The sequence below is a fragment of the Protopterus annectens genome, chromosome 8.part0, assembly GCF_019279795.1.
Source record: "Protopterus annectens isolate FY-2018-M chromosome 8.part0, PAN1.0, whole genome shotgun sequence".
NCBI classification, from domain to species: Eukaryota; Metazoa; Chordata; order Ceratodontiformes; family Protopteridae; genus Protopterus; species Protopterus annectens.
In genome coordinates this window covers 860,430,181-860,450,236 of record NC_056741.1, presented here as the reverse complement: position 1 = coordinate 860,450,236, position 20,056 = coordinate 860,430,181, and the positions used below count along the sequence as shown (strand labels likewise).

The window sequence follows — 20,056 nt, the reverse complement described above, 5'->3', positions numbered from 1 at the left end:
CCTATTTTTTGTGCAGACTGGCTCTTTTGGCATGGGAGCAGTCCACAAAAGCAAGCCTATATCTCCCAGTGGCTTACATTCCCTCACAGGATGATGTCCTGGCAGACTTTCTAAGCAGATCAAGGACAGATCTCTAAGAGCAGGGTAATCTACATAAAAATAGTCCACAAATGGGGAGGGGGAGCACAGATAGATCTATTTGCATACATTGACAGCAAACCATGTCCTCACTTTTGTACCAGATCATGCTATCCCCAAGCTTGGAAAATAAATGCAATGTCCTTTCCTTTCCTTGGAAAGGGAAGCTCTTATATGCCTTCCCTCCACTTCCTCTTCTTTCCAAGCTCTTAATAAAGATCCAAAGTGACACCCCAAAGATTTTACTGGTGATTCCCTAATGACCAAGACAGCATTGGTTTCCCTTTCTCTGCCACCTGGCTGAGGGCTATCGCCAGATGTTACCCTCAATAGTAGACTTGCTGACACAAAAGTAGAGCTCATTGCTTCATCCTGGCCTGTCATTTATCAACCTGACATTATGGATGATAGGATTCTGATCCTTTTTAGGCACAATTTTTGTGAGAATGAGCTACAAGTTCTCCAGGAAACAATGAAACATGCTACTGGGAAATCTTACATTGCCAAATGGAAAAAATATATATTATCTGGTGTCATACTGATAAACAGGACCTGGTGCAAATGAACACCACTATGGATGTTTCTTATTTCTGTGAACTATTGAAATCTGGCCTGACATACTTCTCTGTCAAGGCAGACATTTTAGCTACTTCTGCTTGCCTATCTCTGGATCCTCCTGTTCTGTCCAAATTATTGGCAAAACAGTTCCTAAAATGTGCATTCCACCTAAAACCTCACAGGAAAGCTAGCCCAGTTAATTGGACCTCAACTTTGTGCTGGAAAGGCTCACCTTCCTCCTTTTGCAACAGCAGGTTCTGCTTCCCTTAAATTCTGGGCTTGAAAAAGCATTCTTCTGGTAGCCATTACTTTGGATAGATGAGTCTACAATCTAAAGGCCCTTATGGCAACCCCTCCCTTCCTTATTTTTCATAAGAGAGTATTCTTGAGGGCCAATCATTCCTTTATGGCTAAAGTGGTAAATTAACTGTCTCTCAATCAGGCATAAATATTCCAACATTCTTCCTAACCAACAAAATAAGGGATAGGGGACTTTGCATTTTCTTGATGTGCATAGACAACTCAAATTCTACTTGGATAAGACTAAGGATATCCACAAATCTGACCAATTGTTTGTCTCTTTTCAATATTCCAAGTTAGGGAATCCAGTCTATATGAACACCATTGCTAAATGGATTTCTAAATCCATTACCTCTTGCTACATTTAATATGGTAAATCCATATCTTCTCCAGAAAAGGCACTTTCTACTAGAGCATTGGCCTCATCTGGAGACAAAAAGATTGACTCTAGAACCATCCTAGAAGCAGGCACTTGGTCTTCTGTGCATACCTTTACCAAACATTGCAGAGTGGATGCTTTTTCTAAATCTAGAGCAGCCTTCACTAGATCAGTCCTCTCTGGATTAATGGACAATTCTATTTCTTCCCCAACCACCCTTCACACTTCATAAGATTTAGGAATCACCCAACAGTTTGGAACACTGCAACAATGATCTAAGGAAGGGCCTAGTACAGTTGTGTAAGAACGTAGCATAGCAGTGGATGTCCTACTGATTACTGTTGTAGTATTCTTTCCTGCCCTACCTTCCCCCTTCTTTTAGGCTTCCTTCCTTTTCCTCATGGGCCGAAGCGAAGCACTGTCTTTCTGCCTCTACCCTTAACTGACCATTTTATTTTGATACTCAGACTTCTACAGGCTTACTATCCTGGAGATACTCTGAGAATTTAAACTCATATGTCTACTTATGTACTCTTATGCCTGTGAACTTAGGTCATACGTCAGACATATGGTTCTAGGGAAGGTTTTGGCTTTTGCACCCTAGCCAGATGTACAGATTATTTGGTGAGATAACCCAAGTTTGTAATACTTCAGTTGTGATCAATCCTGTACTTTACCTAAACAGTGATCTATACAATGCGTGGAATGTAGTGCCATGCAGGTGTGCATTCCATTGAGAATATGCACAGAGAAAGCAGAAGAGTTGTACACTGTGCAGACTGCCAATCTGAGTAAGTAGTGGAGAATTTGTGTTTGGGAGTGTGTGGTTTTTGGTTCATATGTGTGTTGGAGAGTTATAGTGACAGCATGTGAATGGGTGTGTAGGCATGTGTTGAATGACTGCTGCCTCATACTACCTGTGGTCTGTATAAATGGAGAGACAGTAGCTGCAGACAGCACAGGTATGGAATGTATGTCAGTCTGTGTGCGAATGTCAGAGTGCCGGACTGCTTTTGTGTATGTAAAAGGTTTAAGCTAGCTCATGGGCTGGGTAGGTAAGGGACAGCCACATTCTACACAGTGATTGCTCCATTTCGCCTTTGTGTATGTGTGTGTGTGTGTGTGTATGGGGGGGGTCTGGAAGTACCTGTGCTACTTTGTAATACAGGTTGAACAATTCATTGTCATGCAAATTCCCTAGTAATGAAATGATGCCCTTGTGGGGATATGTATGGCTATGAATTTGAAAACTGCACAGTAACACATCTCAGCATATCATATAATGTGCATTAGACTATTATGCCTTTTTCGGTGAATTCTCTTGATGCAACAGGATTAAAGAATTCATCATAGCAGTAATGATGCAGTTTAAGTAGTTTTAATATCCAGCTGAAGAAATCTCATTGAACATTGCTCCTCTATCACAATTCAACAGCTCAGTATTTACAAATGGCCAATCACCAATTAACTAGGAACATCCTTCAGTATTTTTAAGCAATCCTGAAGCAGCAAGCATTGCAGTCCTTTGAAAAGATATCCCTTACATTTCACAGTTTTTTAACCTGTTACATAAAGCAGCAGCTGTACTTTATTTTTTATTGAAAATACCATTTTTGGGAAACTCATAAACAGCTTTGAATTGATTAAATCGGTGATTTGTGTATCTGTTTAGAATCCATTAAAATTGAAATATGTACCAGGTCATTTTTGTTCGGCTTAAGCCAGTCTTCAGTAGAAGATTCCAGAAATTAAGTCAAGTTCAATGAAACCTAAATTGCTTGTTATAACTTTCCTTAACTCTTTTCCAAAAAACATAAAAATGTTTTGCAAACACTGCACATATCCTGAGACCATGTACGAAGATCAAAATTACTGAACAGTACACAATAAGGAACACAGAACCTTCATTAAAACGACATTGCTTTTCTTTCTTAATTCAATATTTCAGTCAGAATGAAGACCTACTACCTTCACTGCTTTTATACAGTTGGGTGAGTAATGTGACAAAATCTTGCCAGTCTTAACCTGAATAATATATATGCATAGTACAAGGAACTATTTAAATCTGAAACTATACTAATTTATTTTAATACACAAATTTAAGACTATGCTGCCTTCCTCTTTGGTACATGTTTCATGTTTACAGCATCCTCAACACCTCAAATTGCTGTAGCATGCAGCTTGAGCTGACTGCAGTTTTTGATCTCTAGAACAATCTTACATTTTCTGAAGAATATGAAGTCAGAAATGTAAATGACGGTCATTTAGTGCCTTCATTTCTCAGTGATTTATCTGAAAACCACAAATTTTATGAGGAAAATACCAAAAAATTTGTAAAAAATCTGGATAGTTGAAAGTTATTCTTTCTAGTACCATTTTTTGATTTCTTAACAGAGAACAAACTAAGGAATTTTTGTGTAATACAGTTGTGCCCTATTAAGTTCTAACAGTACAACAATATATGCAAATACCCCCAAGAAAATCTGTAAGAAATCTTACCTGCATAGGTTACATTTCAGCTGTCAGAGCCAGATACACTGCACAGCTGCTGTTGGAATCAAAGAATGCTTCAGCTGCTATTGTCTGGTGTTTACATTTGAGTGAGAACAGGAATGCTCCCAAAACCAAAAACGTTATGCCATTTAAGGTAGGTCTTAACAGAGGTATCCAGAAAAAGAATAATCACCCCCGTGCTTATCCTTTATCTTTTTTTAACAATTCCGTCATTCTCATCGATGAAGGACAGTGTCGAAACCCACATGGTTTAGACCCCGCAATACACAATACAGTTCGTCTACCCTTTTGACTGAGATTGCAGTGCAGTGTGGATTGGGGAATGTACCCTTTTTCCCACTGTAGTGCGATCTCTGAGATGGTATATATATATATATATATATATATATATATATATATATATATATATATATATATATATATATATATACATATATATATATATATATATAAAATTAGTAGGGGTGTGGGGGTGCATGGGGCTTGTTTGCTGGTGGTGGTGGTTTTGTTTCAGTTGAGCAATGAACTGAATTGTTGATCTTGGGGTCTCATCCATGTGGGTTTCGTTTCGACAATGTCATTCATTGATCAAATTAAATAGATCCTAGAAAACATGTTATGGCTAAGCTTATAGCCTGATATGAAAGTATTGCAAGATTTATCACAAAAAGCTCATCAGAACAAAAGGAACATCACAGGATTATGTGTTATGCCAGGGATTCAGAAGCAACTTTCGTGTTGTGGTAGCTGATTCTGTACAATGAGTGACAACTTGCTGAGTGGGGGCCATTCATAACAGCACTGAGCTCCACTGCAAAAATCTGAGAAATCCCACGATCTTCATAATATGCAAAGGATGGAATAATAACATAGAAATGAGCAACAGTATTAAAATGAGGGCAATCATTATGCAAATAAAGGTAAACAATATGTCAGAACAATTCAGAAAAGTTTATACTCCTTGAAGAAAAACACAGTCTCCAAAGTTGCTGACATGAGCAAAATCTTAGAATTGCAGGAGACAGACCATGGAACATGTGGAGTAGCTGTTACATTAATCAATACGTATATGCAAGAGGCCATCATCGCTGCCTGTAATCACAGAGGTGCCTGTAGTTGTCCTCAGAGATGATGATGATGATGATGATGATGCTGATGATGATCCATCTGTGCCTAACATACCATGCACTCCAAGACACAAAACAGAGGACTACTACTATTTGGATGCAGGCATCATGCAGGAGCTGAGTGAAATGCATTGCTCTCACATTCTGACCTGTGGGGATTCATGGTGTTCTTATCCCTGTAGACAGCGAGGTATGTATGGCTTTATGAATACTATTTACAGGGACCTTTCAGCAATCAACAGAGGGCATTGTTGGTGTAACCCAGGTATTTGCCTCAAAGATAATCCGCCATTTCCTTAATGCCATGCTATAGCATGTGATGGAGCACCTACAATTTCCACATACCACAGAAGACAGGGGCAATACTATGTGGTCATTTTATGACATATCCCAGTTCCTTGAGGTACTGGGGGCCATAGACTGCACACACATTTCAATAACATCCCCACCTAGAGTACAGGAGCACTGGCCTATTAACCATAAAGGGTTCCACTACAACAACTGTCAGGTGGTTTGTAATGAGCAGGACATAATAGACATTGTGTCTGCAGGCCACCCAGGTAGTGCCCATAACTCCCACATCTGGCACATGTACACTTTACACCAGTGGTTTGTGCAGGGTGATTTCTCATAGGAACATCTTACTGGTGATGCTGGATATAGTCTGGTGCCATGGCTAATGACATCAAATAAAAACCCACAGGCCATGAAAAAAAATGCTTACAATAATGCCCTGTTACAGACCTGGGTCATTATCAAATGTGTGTTTGGCCTGCTGAAGGCCATTGCAATGTCTGTATGTATCTAACCATGCACCACAGTATAATCCTTAAAAATTCAGTAAAATCTTTGAAGTGTGTGTATAATGTTACACAGCATGGTGATGTGCATATAGTTACAATGGGACAGAGATAATCAGGAGAAAAAAGGTTCCAGAATCAACAGCAGAAGAGTTGTCTGATTGCAAAGAAATATTCATGTAAGATGTTGTACAGTCACACACGGTATACAGAACACTACCCACCTGTACATCTGAAATGCATGAGAAAGTGTTAGATGTCTTATTTCTCCAAATATTTTATAGATACATGATAGGGGTGTTACAGTATCTTGAGGAGGACACAGGGTGCACACATGGGTGTAACTCCTGGCATCTCTGTGCATAAATCATATAGTTAGTTAAGCATAATAGCTCCATGTAGTCTTTGTAGGACTACAACATTTTTCACTGGCATCTTTGTACACCCCCTGAATGTGGCATTGGCACAGGCCAAGCACAGGATGACTGTCATTGTTTAGCAACCTCCTGTGTGGTTCATAATACTTGGGTAGTAACTAGTTGAAATGTTGGGACCTGCTTTGGCAAATCCATTAATACTGAGAATGAATGGCAAAAACAGTGGGCTTAGTACATATTCTATTTCTGAGATGGCCATTTCTCATAACATTCTCTTTGTTCTGAGGTATGGCCATCTCAGAGTTAGCATGTATAAGGTTAAGGGGCACAGGGGGTTACCCCCCAGCAAGAAAGAAGCTTAAAGGATAAGAGCAATGTTTAATATTCACAGGTCTCCTGCATTTTTGGTAGTTTTTCTTTTTTGGCGTGTCAGCTCTTGGTGTTACAAGTGTCGACAATTCGGTAGGGGGCCTATCCGGGCCCACAGCAAAACCCCACATTATAGGATATAGAAGAGTATGTGTGTGCATCCCACAGGTTGACATCAGCCTATAACAAGACATCCTACAAAATGTGATTATAACGATTACAATCACCTTAGAATGTGCTTAAACATCTCCCTAAGTGGATGTCTTTATAGGCATTCCACCATCTCCACCCCATGCCAAAGGATGTAACACAGGCCAGGCATATTACACTCTGACACAGATGTAAATAGGTGATGACACAAACTGTGACACACCCTGGAGTGCATATCTCCTTACTCCCCACTGAGCCCAGTCAGATCTACAACATGAAAGCCTGACTGAGGACAGTGAGGTATATATTTTTTATTTTACAGTTTGGTTACCAGCATAGTTCATTGGGCCATAAAGAGCCCATTTTCAACAGAGTCCTGGGGAGAAAAGCTCCATAAGAACAATATACAAATTAGACAAATCCTTAAAAAAATGAGTAATACAGTATACAATTTACAAAAGAAAAGGTTAAAAAAAAATATTGTGTCTGTAAGTATTTACAAAATATATATATAAATAATCCAAGCACAACTTCGGGGATGTTGCCAATAGATATCCAAGAACCAAGTGGCAAAAGTACTGAATAAAACTTCCTTTATTAACGCTGGTAAATCCAACAGGTACAACACGTTTTCGTTGCAAGATGCAACTTCTTCTTCAGGTCTGAAGAAGAAGTTGCATCTTGCAACGAAAACGTGTTGTACCTGTTGGATTTACCAGCGTTAATAAAGGAAGTTTTATTCAGTACTTTTGCCACTTGGTTCTTGGATATCTATTGGCAACATCCCCGAAGCTGTGCTTGGATTATTTGTTTTGTCGTTTCTCAGCTTCTCCCTCTTTTGGCTTGTTTTGCGTATTTACAAAATATCTTAGTTTATACAGTGGAAAGTCTAACAGTAGAGGCGTAGAAGCCTCGCATAGGTGTCATATTACAGTTATAACAGAGTACAGAGGGTATAGGAAGTGATTAAATGTCAAGCAAGGAAGGAGAGAATAGGAAGAAGTGGTGTATGAGGAGTGAGAAAAGGGGGTGAGGGTGAAAGAAGCTTAGTGGGAGGAAGGAGAAGAGACCAGGAGGAAGAGTCTGAATCCCGGTATAGTGTAGAGGATAATTATGAAGGGTGAGAACAGGAACATTCCCAGAGGAATATGAGATGGGAATGAAGCAAGGTCTTAAAGGTAGAGTGGTTATGAATGCTGCAGATGAGAGGTGGCAAGGAGTTTTAGAGCCGTGTTAGAGAAAAGGATAGTAATTGTTTTCCTGGTGGACGGGTAAGCTTGTGAAGTTCAATCAGATTTTGGTTATTAGATCTCAGGAGTCTATTAGGCTGATGTATTTTGAGTGAAGAGGCTAGAGAGGGGCAGAGAGATGGAAGGAAGATACGTTTGTGGGTGTGAGTGAGTTGGATATAAGTAACATAATTGGGGAGCTCAAGCCAATTTAGTTTGTTTAGGGCATTGCAATGGTGGGAGTAGGATGCGTAGCCAGTGGCAAACTTGGAAATTTTATTATAACAGGAAGAGAGTTTTAGGTATAGTTATTGAAAAACCCATTGGACCCCTTAGCCTGCAAGTGAAATGACTCCCTGGTGCTGTAAGGTCCCCACCTCCCATTGGTTGTTACTACTGCTACTGCAGACACTCCCCTACATCTGTAGTACATGGACAGGGAGTTGCTAAGGGTGCATAGACTTTTGAAGTAAAGTCCAATTTACAGACACCTTTGCACTGTGCTAGCTGGACCCCTCCCACAAAACACAAGACATGGTACTACACTCACAGAACCTTTGTCATTATTCCAATATCATGAAATGTAGTTAGTATAGAACTCCTTAAGTATAATACACACACATGATGTAGATAACCCCACAGACAGGTTATCACAGCATTGCTGTTCCACAATTGTGCATGTAATAATTGGAAAGCAGAACACCTCATAACACTTACGTATTAACATTAATTGGGTGGAACTCTCATTCCTTGTCTACAGGTATGACTGTATGCAACTTGCAGAGTTTACAAGTATGCAACCGTCAGAACATTTGCTTACCCTGTCACATCACATACCATCCTCTTACCCTGGGATCACAATAAACACAGTCTTGTATACAGCCCCACAGCCCACACAGTGGCACCACTGCTGTCACTTAAATTCAGTAGCTTAACCCACTATAATATCACACTGCAATGGTTGTCATAACACAACACACAGGTAAAACAGGAGTAGTGCAGTAAAAATGACTAAAATAACATGCCCCAGTCACTAACCTTTCTACAAGACTGATTTGATTGTAGAGTTTATCATAGTCCAGTTAAAGCAATGCAAATACAGTTTGCTGTGTGGTAATTTTCCATAACTTGATGAGGCTGACAGTTAGTTTGTCTGCTTTTATCATACACTTTAAAAGCCTCTAATATTGTCTTTAAACTAATGAACTTCTTTGAATGAATGTTACTGAATTGCACATTTAACTCATTGTGCAATTGACCAATGACACGCTAAAAGGCTTGGTCAGCTTTATGAAAACTCTCATGAGTATCTGCAAAGTACATTGGGCATGTGGGTAGATTAATGACCCTAGCAGGGACATGGGGAAATATATTGTAAGTTGTATGGTCTGCAAAGATGCTAAAGAGCAAATCTGCAAACAAATGTAGGCACTGTCATCCTTGTACAATATTTTCATGTTATTGGTCACACCCTAACACAATGATGCCATGCCATGTATTCTGACAATGAGCAATGGTTGTACCGTGACTGGTTCAGCTTCATGGCTGTTCGATGGTGCATGGCATATGTTGATATTTCAATGTTCTTGACTGTGACAACATTATTGTATAATAGATCTTTGGATTGTGATCTAGTGTATGGCCATGGTTGCCAAGGACACGTTTAATTACAGAGCTCCCAGGCTGTAACCCAAAGAAAGCAAGATTTTCTTTACCTGATTTATACGGACCATTGGAAGTGCCTGATTAGAAAATTTTATGAATGTCCACATTATGAAGTAGATGCCTGTCACAGTATTGCAAAGATGGTGATTGATGTCGCACTCATGCCCTGCTCCAGTCAACAGTGTCAGCACCATGTCAGGGACCTGAGGATGTGCCATCCTGACCTTCTGAGCCAATGGAAGAAGAGGTCAGAGACAGGGCCCCTGAGATATAGTGTAATTATGCAGAGATGATGCCTTATTATTTCCCTTATAGGTACTTCCTGGACATTTACTTGATGTGAGGTATTTTTGTTGTTTTTGATTTTCAGCTCAGACAGAAATATCAGAGAATGCTACCTGCACCAGAGAAAAACTTAGCTGTCCATGTGTAAGGGCAAACATGATTCAGTATCCTGTTATTTAGAATTTTGTTATATTTAGTATAGGAGCTTATCTGTAACCACTATCATGGTTTGTATAGGTATCACAGAAACAGCTCTGTCATACTTGTATGCCCAAAAACACAATCGTTTTGAATGCCACATGCAAAACCCACGTGTTCATGGTATGCACACTGTACTTTTTTGTAGGGAGATGACCAGCACTGTTTTCCTGAACTGCATACATATTGTCTTATGGTGTCTGATATGCAGGATGGTTACCACATTCCTACACTGTGCACACTGACCCATCTGTGTATAAGTGGGCCATGGAGGAGTGTTGGGTTGGAGGTCCATGGGAGTTGTTAGGGTGGGTCCTGGAGAGGTTTAGGGTGTGTATTTGTAGGAGGGCTAGGGAAGGGGGCCTTGGGGGGCATGTGGAGAGTCATGGGGATGCTGGATTGGGGTCTTTGTTGGGTGGTGAGGCTGGGGCCCTTGGCAGTATGCTGCCCATGCTTCAGTCTGCCATATTCCCCTGTTGATAATATCCTCGCTTTGCATACAACTGCTTTAGTTACTTGTTTGTTTTTCCTAAACAGTAATAATGCTAATGCCATTTGTTTTTCGTTTCACCTTCCTCCCTTCCCCTCTGTCTCTTTGTAATTATTCTCCTTTTTTCTATTTTATTGTATGTCATTTGCTTCATTTTTATCCATTTATGTTACCCTTTTCTGTAGCATCTGCTATAACTATGCCATAGGGGTACAGGTCAACATCCCACCATCAGCTTCAACCTTCTTCTGCCAGCAATCAATTTGGCTGTAGACCTGCATCTATATCAAGTGCAGCAAAGTAACCTAAGGGCTTAACTGATGGATTTTGGTGGTCATTCGCCGGAGGGGAGTGTTATTGTTCCCTCTAGTAGCACAGCTAGGGGATTAAAATTCATCACCAGGAGGGACATGGCAAAAGTGTTAGATGAATTGATGGGCCAGCAGCTTGATGGTCATACTGGCCACCTGGAGAAGATCCTCATGCAGTTTTAATAGCTGCATTGTTGCCTGGCGTTACCATCACTATCACATCAGGCAGTTCCCAGTAGAGATGGCAGTCATGGTGGTTGTGTAACCTTTTTCAAGATCTAGGCCAGATAGTGTGGTAGCAGGAGCAGGATACCTACCCTATCTCCAATTCTGGTATTTCCCTTTCTTGTATGTCACCTCCCTTCCCTGTGTGTTGTCCATTTCTTCCTCTGTCTGTTATGTCAGTGCTTCCAGTGTCAACCCCCATCTTTGTGGCAGCACCTCATCTGTTGGTCTTTGTCTTTTATGCCTGTATGCCCCTGCTTCAGTACCTCTACTCTCCTTTCATCTCTGCATTTACATCCCTCCCAGTTACCATTTCACTTTTTCATTAATTCATTTATTTATTTGTCCCTGACCAGGAAAAGTCTGACTGGGTAAAACCCATTTTCAGAGGAGGCCCGGGGAGAAAACCTCCACATTTAAGTTATACATGTACATTTATAATTGCAGGGTAAAAACATCTGTACATAAGCTTATTTATCAGACTTTTAAATATTTCTTACATCAACATAGCATTTTAACACACAAAAAAAGAGAAATTAACATAAATTGGATTAAGAAATAACATGCACTAACAATTAATGTATTAATGTATTAAAAGCATAATGGCTGCAGGGAAAAGTTCACACTAGGGTGTTTTTGAGTTTAGTAATAATTTACAGACAAGTAGAATGTAGCTTAAAAAAATTAGAGATATGAAAAGAGAGGTTATGGAAATGAGCGGGAAGATAAATTGACAGAAGATGAATTGTTGTTAGTGGTAGAGTGTGAGAGAAAGAGGAAAAGTAAGAGGTTAAGATATAAGTGCAGTATGAGCAGGAGCGATAAACTGCCAAAAGATTACTGCAATTGGTACAAAAAGATAAGAAAAAAAAGCATGTCCTTCCTTCCTTCCTTCCTTCCTTCCTTCCTTCCTTCCTTCCTTCCATCCTTCCTTCCTTCCTTCCTTCCTTCCTTCCTTCCTTCTTCCTTCCTTCCTTGCTTCTCCTTGGTCCCACTCTTACCTTTCCTCTTCCTTTGTGCTATGTCCTTCTGCTAGATCTATGTGTATTCCTGCTTTCCTCTACACCCACTTCCTCCCTTTTAAGGCAATAAAACCATATATAAACACTACTAAGGGCCACAGCACAGCTTCAAGTCATTCTCATTGCATAACTCTGTAGCACATGTGCACCCACATCTGCACATATACGCTACTTGTTTGCTACATGTCTGCTTAGCATTCTTGGCTACAGTTGCAAGAATCACTCCCTGACCACTGATCCTGTCATTTGTGTGAGCAGTTGTTAAGGCTTCGAGATTCCTGCTAATTTATTGATAATTGTCTTCCGGCCGCATCACACACCTCAGCATCTCTACTGTTGCCTTTGCATGATTTATAGAAGACATGTTTCTGAATCTTGGGTATGATCATTGTGATCAAAAGGCTGAATATATTGTTAAAATGTACTGAAAATATAACAAGACACCGTTGTAAATCATTTGTATTTAATTATTATTGTGTTTGGTTGTTCAAAAAGTTTATAAAACTTAAAAAAGAACACATCACTGCCCCATTCTACAGTATCACAGCTCATTGTAGGTTGAAAACAAAATTAAATCCTGTCTGTCATTGTGGCACATGAAGTGAATGTTTTACTGGCTAGGTTTGCAATGGCTTGGAGATTGACTGCCTTGTACTCGCCTATGAATCAAGATGTCCACAACTGAAGACTTGGATTGTATGGTAAATGCCCCAAAGGCAGTTAAAATCCATAAACTGCCACCTGCTGCAAGACGTGGTCATACAGTAACATGTAGATGCAGTCATATAATGATAATGATTAACATCTGGAATTCAGTCTCCACATCTGCATTTAGAGAAGTCTTCCACTCTGTGCAGAGAAAACGTCAAGTGAAACTAATAAAGCATTAAGTAAATATGCTATACTAAATATGGATGGAACACATTAGGCCAAATAAAGCTGGATCAACCCAGATGGACAAACACAGCTCCCTGAATGGAACAAATATATAGTGCCATGGATTTTTTTCAGGAGGCAAGACTGCCTGAACCCTCATGTTAAGGGTCTGTACCCCCTAATATTCTAACTCTGAGGTTACTGTTCCTTGGGAAAGAGGACATCATTTGCTTTCCTGTGAACCAAGTCCATCCCCCCAACACTGAGCTAGTGTAACCTCCAAGTTAGAATATAATAGTAGGTGGGTGATTGTGGGATAAAATGACATGCACCCCCCCAACGTTTGATTTCTTCTCTCACCTTTCATTGAGACTTGGTTTTAGAGCTAGTTGTGTACAGCTAGCCCTATATCAGATGCTTGTGTTTTACCACATTAAGTGCAACAACTGATATTGCATTATTATATACAATACATTCCCTGTACAATGCTTTTTTCCCCTAATACGTCACTCACATCACCAGATGTTCACTTTTTGCAATTACTGTATTCATTCCATTCCAGTCTTCTAACCATTTGTTAATTTTAACTGTCACAATCAGCTATAAATCAGTCACATTCTGTTCCTATTATAACACTACTATTTAATAGACAGAGATTCAAAAATGTAATTATGTCCTAATGTCATGTTATCTTTTTATTTATATCTGTTATATTTATATGTATTATCTGCACTGGTCCAGATGACATACCTGTGGAAGCATGGAGATGTTTAGGTGAAATGGCAGTGGAGTTTTTAACAAGATTGTTTAATGAAATCTTGGAAAGTGAGAGGATGCCTAAGGAATGGAGAAAAAGTGTTTTGGTACCGATTTTTAAGAATAAGGGTGATGTGCAGAGCTGTAGTAACTACAGAGGGATTAAATTGATCAGTCACAGCATGAAGTTATGGGAAAGAGTAGTGGAAGCTAGGTTAAGAAGGGACGTGATGATTAGTAATCAGCAGTATGGTTTCATGCCGGGAAAGAGCACTACAGATGCGGTGTTTGCTCTGAGAGTGTCGATGGAGAAGTACAGAGAAGGTCAGAAGGAGTTGCATTTTGTTTTTGTAGACTTAGAGAAATCATATGACAGGGTGCATAGAGAGGAGTTGTGGTATTGTATGAGGAAGTTGGGAGTGTCAGAGAAGTATGTAAGAGTGGTACAGGATATGTACAATGGTAGCATGACAGCGGTGAGGTCTGCAGTGGGAGTGACAGATGTGTTTAAGGTGGAGGTGGGGTTACATCAAGGATCAGCTCTGAGCCCTTTCTTGTTTGTAATGGTGATGGACAGGTTGACAGACGAGATCAGACAGGAGTCCCCATGGACTATGATGTTTACAGATGACATTGTGATCTGTAGTGAGAGTAGGGAAAAGGTGGAGGAGACCCTAGAGAGGTGGAGATATGCTCTAGAGAGAAGAGGAATGAAGGTCAGCAGGACTAAGACAGAATATATGTGTGTGAATGAGAGGTAGGATAGAGGAATGGTGAGGATGCAAGGAGTAGAGGTGGCGAAGGTGGATGAGTTTAAATACTTGGGATCAATAGTTCAGAGTAACGGTGAGTGTGGAAGAGAGATGAGGAAGTGAGTACAGGCAGGATGGAGTGGGTGGAGAAGAGTGTCAGGAGTGATTTGTGACAGACGAGTACCAGTAAGAGTGAAAGGGAAGGTCTACAAGAGGGTAGTGAGACCAGCTATGTTATATGGGTTGGAGACAGTGGCATTGACAAAAAGACAGGAGTTTGAGCTGGATGTGGCAGAGTTAAAGATGTTAAGATTTGTACTGGGTGTGACGAGGGTGGACAGGATTAAGAATAATTATATTAGAGGGTCAGCCCATGTTGGAAGGTTTGGAGACAAAGCCAGAGAGGCAAGATTACGTTGGTTTGGTCATGTGCTGAAGATGGATGCTGAGTATATTGGGAAAAAGATACTAAGGATGAAGCTACCAGGTAACAGGAAAAGAGGAAGGCCTAAGACAAGTTTATGGATGTGGTGAGAGAGCACATGCAGGTGGTTGGTGTGACAGAGCAAGATGCAGAGGACAGGAAAAAATGGAAACAGATGATCCGCTGTGGCGACCCCTAATGGGAACAGCTGAAAGAAGATGATGTCTGCACATAGAGCTCGAAGCAACGAAATTACATTTAGTCGGCACTGTGGTATGGGTCTGAATGACAATAAAGTATACTCTGACTTTGACTTGACTTTGCCATCTTGTGCATCACCTTACCGTCATCCCTAAAGCTACAGCTACCCAGTGTAAGAGTTCCGCTAACTCTAACTCAGCTGAGTAGCCACTCACTATTTGTTCTTATTAATACTACCCACAGCTCTAAGCTGTCTGAAGCACCTGACATATCACCTCTAGGCATCACTTTTCAGGCAACTCATGCTACTCTTTGTGCAGCAGTTGGGCAACACTGCATGCATCGATCACCTAGTTCTTGGCAACTAGTTTTAGTTTAGGACACGCGGTGAAATGTGTCTCATTCAAATCTGTATGCCATATACAGGACTGGCTCTCTACTTGTAGTTTCATTGGTTACTTTATGCTGACAGTCTATATGCTACTTGTACATAATTAGTACTTGTGTTGCTTGTATACCTTCTGATGTTCCTCATCAAGATGTGATATATGCTTTAAACAATATGTATGACTTGAACATTTGCTGTTTTATATCTGCACAAAGTATGGAATGAAATGCATTCTGAGGTGTAAGATACTTTTTAAATTATCCTAATTAAAATGCCTTGCTTAATTTTCCTGACACCAACATATTCTTTTCCACATATACTATATTATTTCTTTGTTCCCCCTAAAAATGGGATACAACTGCAGGAATCACCCAGTCATCACGGTTTTCTGTTAGATAGCCAATGTGCACACTCACTGGTGAGAAGGCCTGCTATGCCCTCCCTGGCCATTGTATGCTTCCCCTGTCTATTTCATTTTGCATGTTCCCGCATGTAATACCCTGGTAGCCTACTGCCTATCAGCCAAGTGTAGGGCCTCAGTCATGTGCCACATCCTGTACCTCCTCTTCATTATAAAAGTCACTATTGCAACAGACTGTCGCATGTAATACCCTGGTAGCCTACTGCCTATCAGCCAAGTGTAGGGCCTCAGTCATGTGCCACATCCTGTACCTCCTCTTCATTATAAAAGTCACTATTGCAGCAGACTGGACCCTCTACCTCTGCATAGGATGGGCAAGCCAGCATTGGACACTCCATCTCACTGTCCTTGGTTTGTTCCATCTCTCAGGCTGGTAATCAAATCTGGTTCATCTAGGTCATAGTTGGAAATTTATTGTTCTACTTCATGGACCTGACAGGAGGTTATGCACTTTTGAAGAAGGAACACACACAAAAATTAAATTTTCATTGAAGTGGTCTTAAGCAGAACAGGGAAGGCTGGATAGACAAGTAATTATCTGCTTCCAATGCACCCATTCCCTAGTAAACTCTGTGGATGATAGTGACTGTTCACATGGTTGCTGTAGGAGTCAGTTGATTGTTGTAAATGAGAATGCAATGGAAATTATCCATTAGTTGAACTATGAAAGGCAGTAGAAAAAGCCAATAAGATGCTCGGAGTTTAGTGTGAAAAATGGAGAGGAAATATTTCAAGTTCATCCCCCAAATGCAGAATGCACTTGGTAAGACCACATCATTAATACTGTGCACAGTTCTGCAGGCCATAGTGATAAATGGAAAATTAGGCACATAACATGCATGGAGTGCAGGGTTACCAAAATGCTGAACTCAGCATGGAGATAGTGTATAATAGAGACCTAAAAAGCTGAAAGATCACATAACAGAAGAGAAAATGGGTAATGACTTGGGCATAGTGCAATGTTTGTGGATAAGAGTAATAAGTAGAATTGGAGAGGAAATAAAGAGGTGAGACAAGGAGATTTATATAGCCATATGGAATTCAAACAGCAGAACCCTCAAATAGTTATTTCTAATCAGTACACTACTACCCTGTTAAACAAATACAAAATTAAATAAAAATAAAATGAACTCCATTAAACATGAGCTGATGTTTGTAAATGGCACACCAATGTACATGTGGTCACATTACGAAGTATTAATACAAAAGGTACAGGCCACAGAAAAGAAAAATGGCCACATTATGAATTAGTACTACAAAAGGCAGAGGCCCCAGAGAAGAACAATATGGCACTGCCAGTGCAGGCTAATTATTGTATAAGTTAAAATACTGAAGTACTTAATTTGATTACAGAATATTTATTACTGGACTTGTAAGTGACATTCTTTGCTAACCCACCGGTGTGAACATTGGCTCTAGATGATGATCACTGCTGATGTGTCATACCAACCCCGTGCACCAAATGGGAAAAAGGGACTGATGCCAATTCTTTACCAACTTCTCAAATACTGGTAGTTTAGAATGCAAATGTTTTGATTATGTTTACTGTAAGTGCACCTATAACCATTTGTTAGTGTCAATAACATGATCAATGAGAAAGAATTATAACTTAGGGGAGTATGAATGCCCATCTGGGGTACAAGCTATGTTCCTGAAGAAGACAAATATGTATGTCTTTTTGTGCCTATGTGTTGGCACGTGCATGTTTGATAAAATGTTTTCTTTAGTTGTTGTTGAGAACTGAACCCTTGCCTTTCTATATATCATATTTTCACAGCTGTAAACTTTGATTGCTCATACCTGTTTTGTGGGTAGTTGCAAGAGAAACAGTGCTGTAGTCTGTTGTCAGATGCAGTGCTAAAAGCTGCTCATGAGTGAATGAGGAAGGTATGAGACGAAAACATGTGAATGGTTAGCTGTGCAGGGATTGGCTACACGGTACACGATGCCACCATCACTTTGTTTTTCCCACTGATCATCTTCTTGTAGCCATACGTTAATAAGAAAGTACACTTTGAATTACTTAACTGAAGCAGTGGTTAATAAACCTTTGGACATGGTATCTGCAAAGGGCAACGTTTTTCTTTCCAGAACTGTAGTTGTGATGTTATTTACAGATTGTATCTGGACTTAAGACCTAGGATGTAGTACATGAGAGTCAGTCTCATTTCCAAATCTTGTATCATCAGACATTTCATTGAAATCTACAAATTACAAGTCTGTGTACTGCTTAGAGGCATTTCTAGTATCACTTTGATGTTCTGACTGTACTTTAACTTTTGTTTCCAGTATTTCAGGCTACTTTACATATCATCTCAGTAAACTTTTTGTTTTTAGCTACGTGTAAAAATGTATGGTACAGAGATTCATGATGGCACTGCAGGGTGGAGTCACTGAATTATGCAGAAAGGTAAGAGGAATAGATATTTTCTCCCTGTCTTTGGTTCTCAACTGCTTTGTAGGCTCAGCTCTATAGGTGTTGAGCTATGCACTTAGTTGTTACAAGTCTCTAGGTCATACTAGCTTTAGAATCAAAGGGCACTAGAAAGACAGAATTAAAATATTCCTCTTTCCACCTCCTCACTCACTCTTTTAAAATGCTTTCTTTAAATGATTGTCTTATAAATCCTTTGAACTTTGCATGGGAGATTGCCTCATGGACTAAACCTGTTTAGCATTATGTGCAGTAAATTTGAGTCTGACTTTTTTTTCCTTTTAAAAGACAATATCTCTATTTTACTCCACTGCTATTTTAGCACAATAATTTATTCCCCAGCCCTAAAATATTGAAGTGCAGATTATTTCAGCCACCTCACTCCTGAAAAAAAATATTTTACTAATGGCAAAATATCCAAGCTTGAATCGTGCATACTAGTTCTGGACACAGAGCTATGCCGGCTGTAAACTTACCTTAAGATGTTGGTTAATACCTCGGGGGTCCCGTGGGTCTGTATTGTGGGGTATCTCTACTGGTGTAGAATCTGGAAGTTCACTCTTGGCAGCCTTAGGGTCCTCATCTTCTGTTTCAATTTTGCATTCAACCATATAATCGTCCCTGATCATGTTTGGCAGAGAAGCCGATCAACCCACAGAGTGGCAGGAGGGTATGTCACTTGAAGATCTAAGTTCCTCTGACTGAATTCCTTTATAATAGTTACTTCCACACCAGTAGCAGCTGTGCAGTTTTTCTCACCTGTCACTGGATTCTTGTTTCTGCTATTAGGTTAAGCATTTATATCTGAGTGTTAAAATATTTGCAGCACAAAAATGGTGCACATACACTTTTCAATTAATTTTGTTTCTTTGCTCCTCTGTCCCTTTCTGATAAGCTGATATCAGTCCACTCACTTCTCTTATCCTTAAGAAAGCCACAGTATAATAACTGAAACTGCACTGAAGACTAAAAGTGCTTCTTTATTCAGTTTCTCACCCAGTTTATTATATTTAGTTTGGCTTCTTATTGCCCTCTTTCTACTCTTGTTAATGTTGGTCTCAGAGCAGGAATCTGGCAGGCAAGTTCTATTCTGAGAGTCACCATGTGGAGGGGGGAGGGGAGGTAGGTATAGGGTGACATTTCTGGATGTGGCAGACATTAACTGTTTGAAAGGGATATAAACAGCAGAGAGGTTTTCATTTAACTTGCTTGTTGTTCTGGGATATAGCAAGGGTAGGGAAGTGAGAGTGTGAAAAGCTATGCAAGTACTAGAGAAAAAAGTGTTACATATCAAAATGTACTTATTACTGTTCTGTACAACTTGCACAGGTCTGTTAACCCTTATCTAGGTGAATGAAAGGATATACAGGTCATTAAATAATGTGTAGCAGGGATGAGAGTGAGAGTTGTAATAATAAGAGCATGCAATCATACTCTACATCAACACTCTCCACTCTCGTGCTAATGATGTTGCAGTGCTTCTTCCATAGTATAGAACCCCAGGGCTCATTTTCCTCAGTAATGTTTGTCATCTTAAATGAGAAAGATAGTAGACAATGAATGTATTCATGGTAACATTGTGTTTACATGGTAAGCAAAATAATGGACAGAGGGATACTAGTTCTGGACATAAATTTCTTCACTGGAATGTTACATTTCTGTGCATT

General features: G+C 39.9%; 1 protein-coding gene across 1 annotated transcript in view; it reads right to left on the bottom strand.

Annotated features, from left to right (window-relative positions):
• LOC122809115 (caveolin-2-like) overlaps positions 1-19,459 on the bottom strand; it is an 81,629-nt gene extending 62,170 nt beyond the window's left edge. The window contains exon 1 of the mRNA XM_044080364.1: positions 18,866-19,459. Coding sequence (XP_043936299.1) covers positions 18,866-19,018 — 153 coding nt within the window. The 5' untranslated portion in view covers positions 19,019-19,459. The remainder of the gene's footprint in view (positions 1-18,865) is intronic.
• Positions 19,460-20,056: the final 597 nt, after the last annotated feature.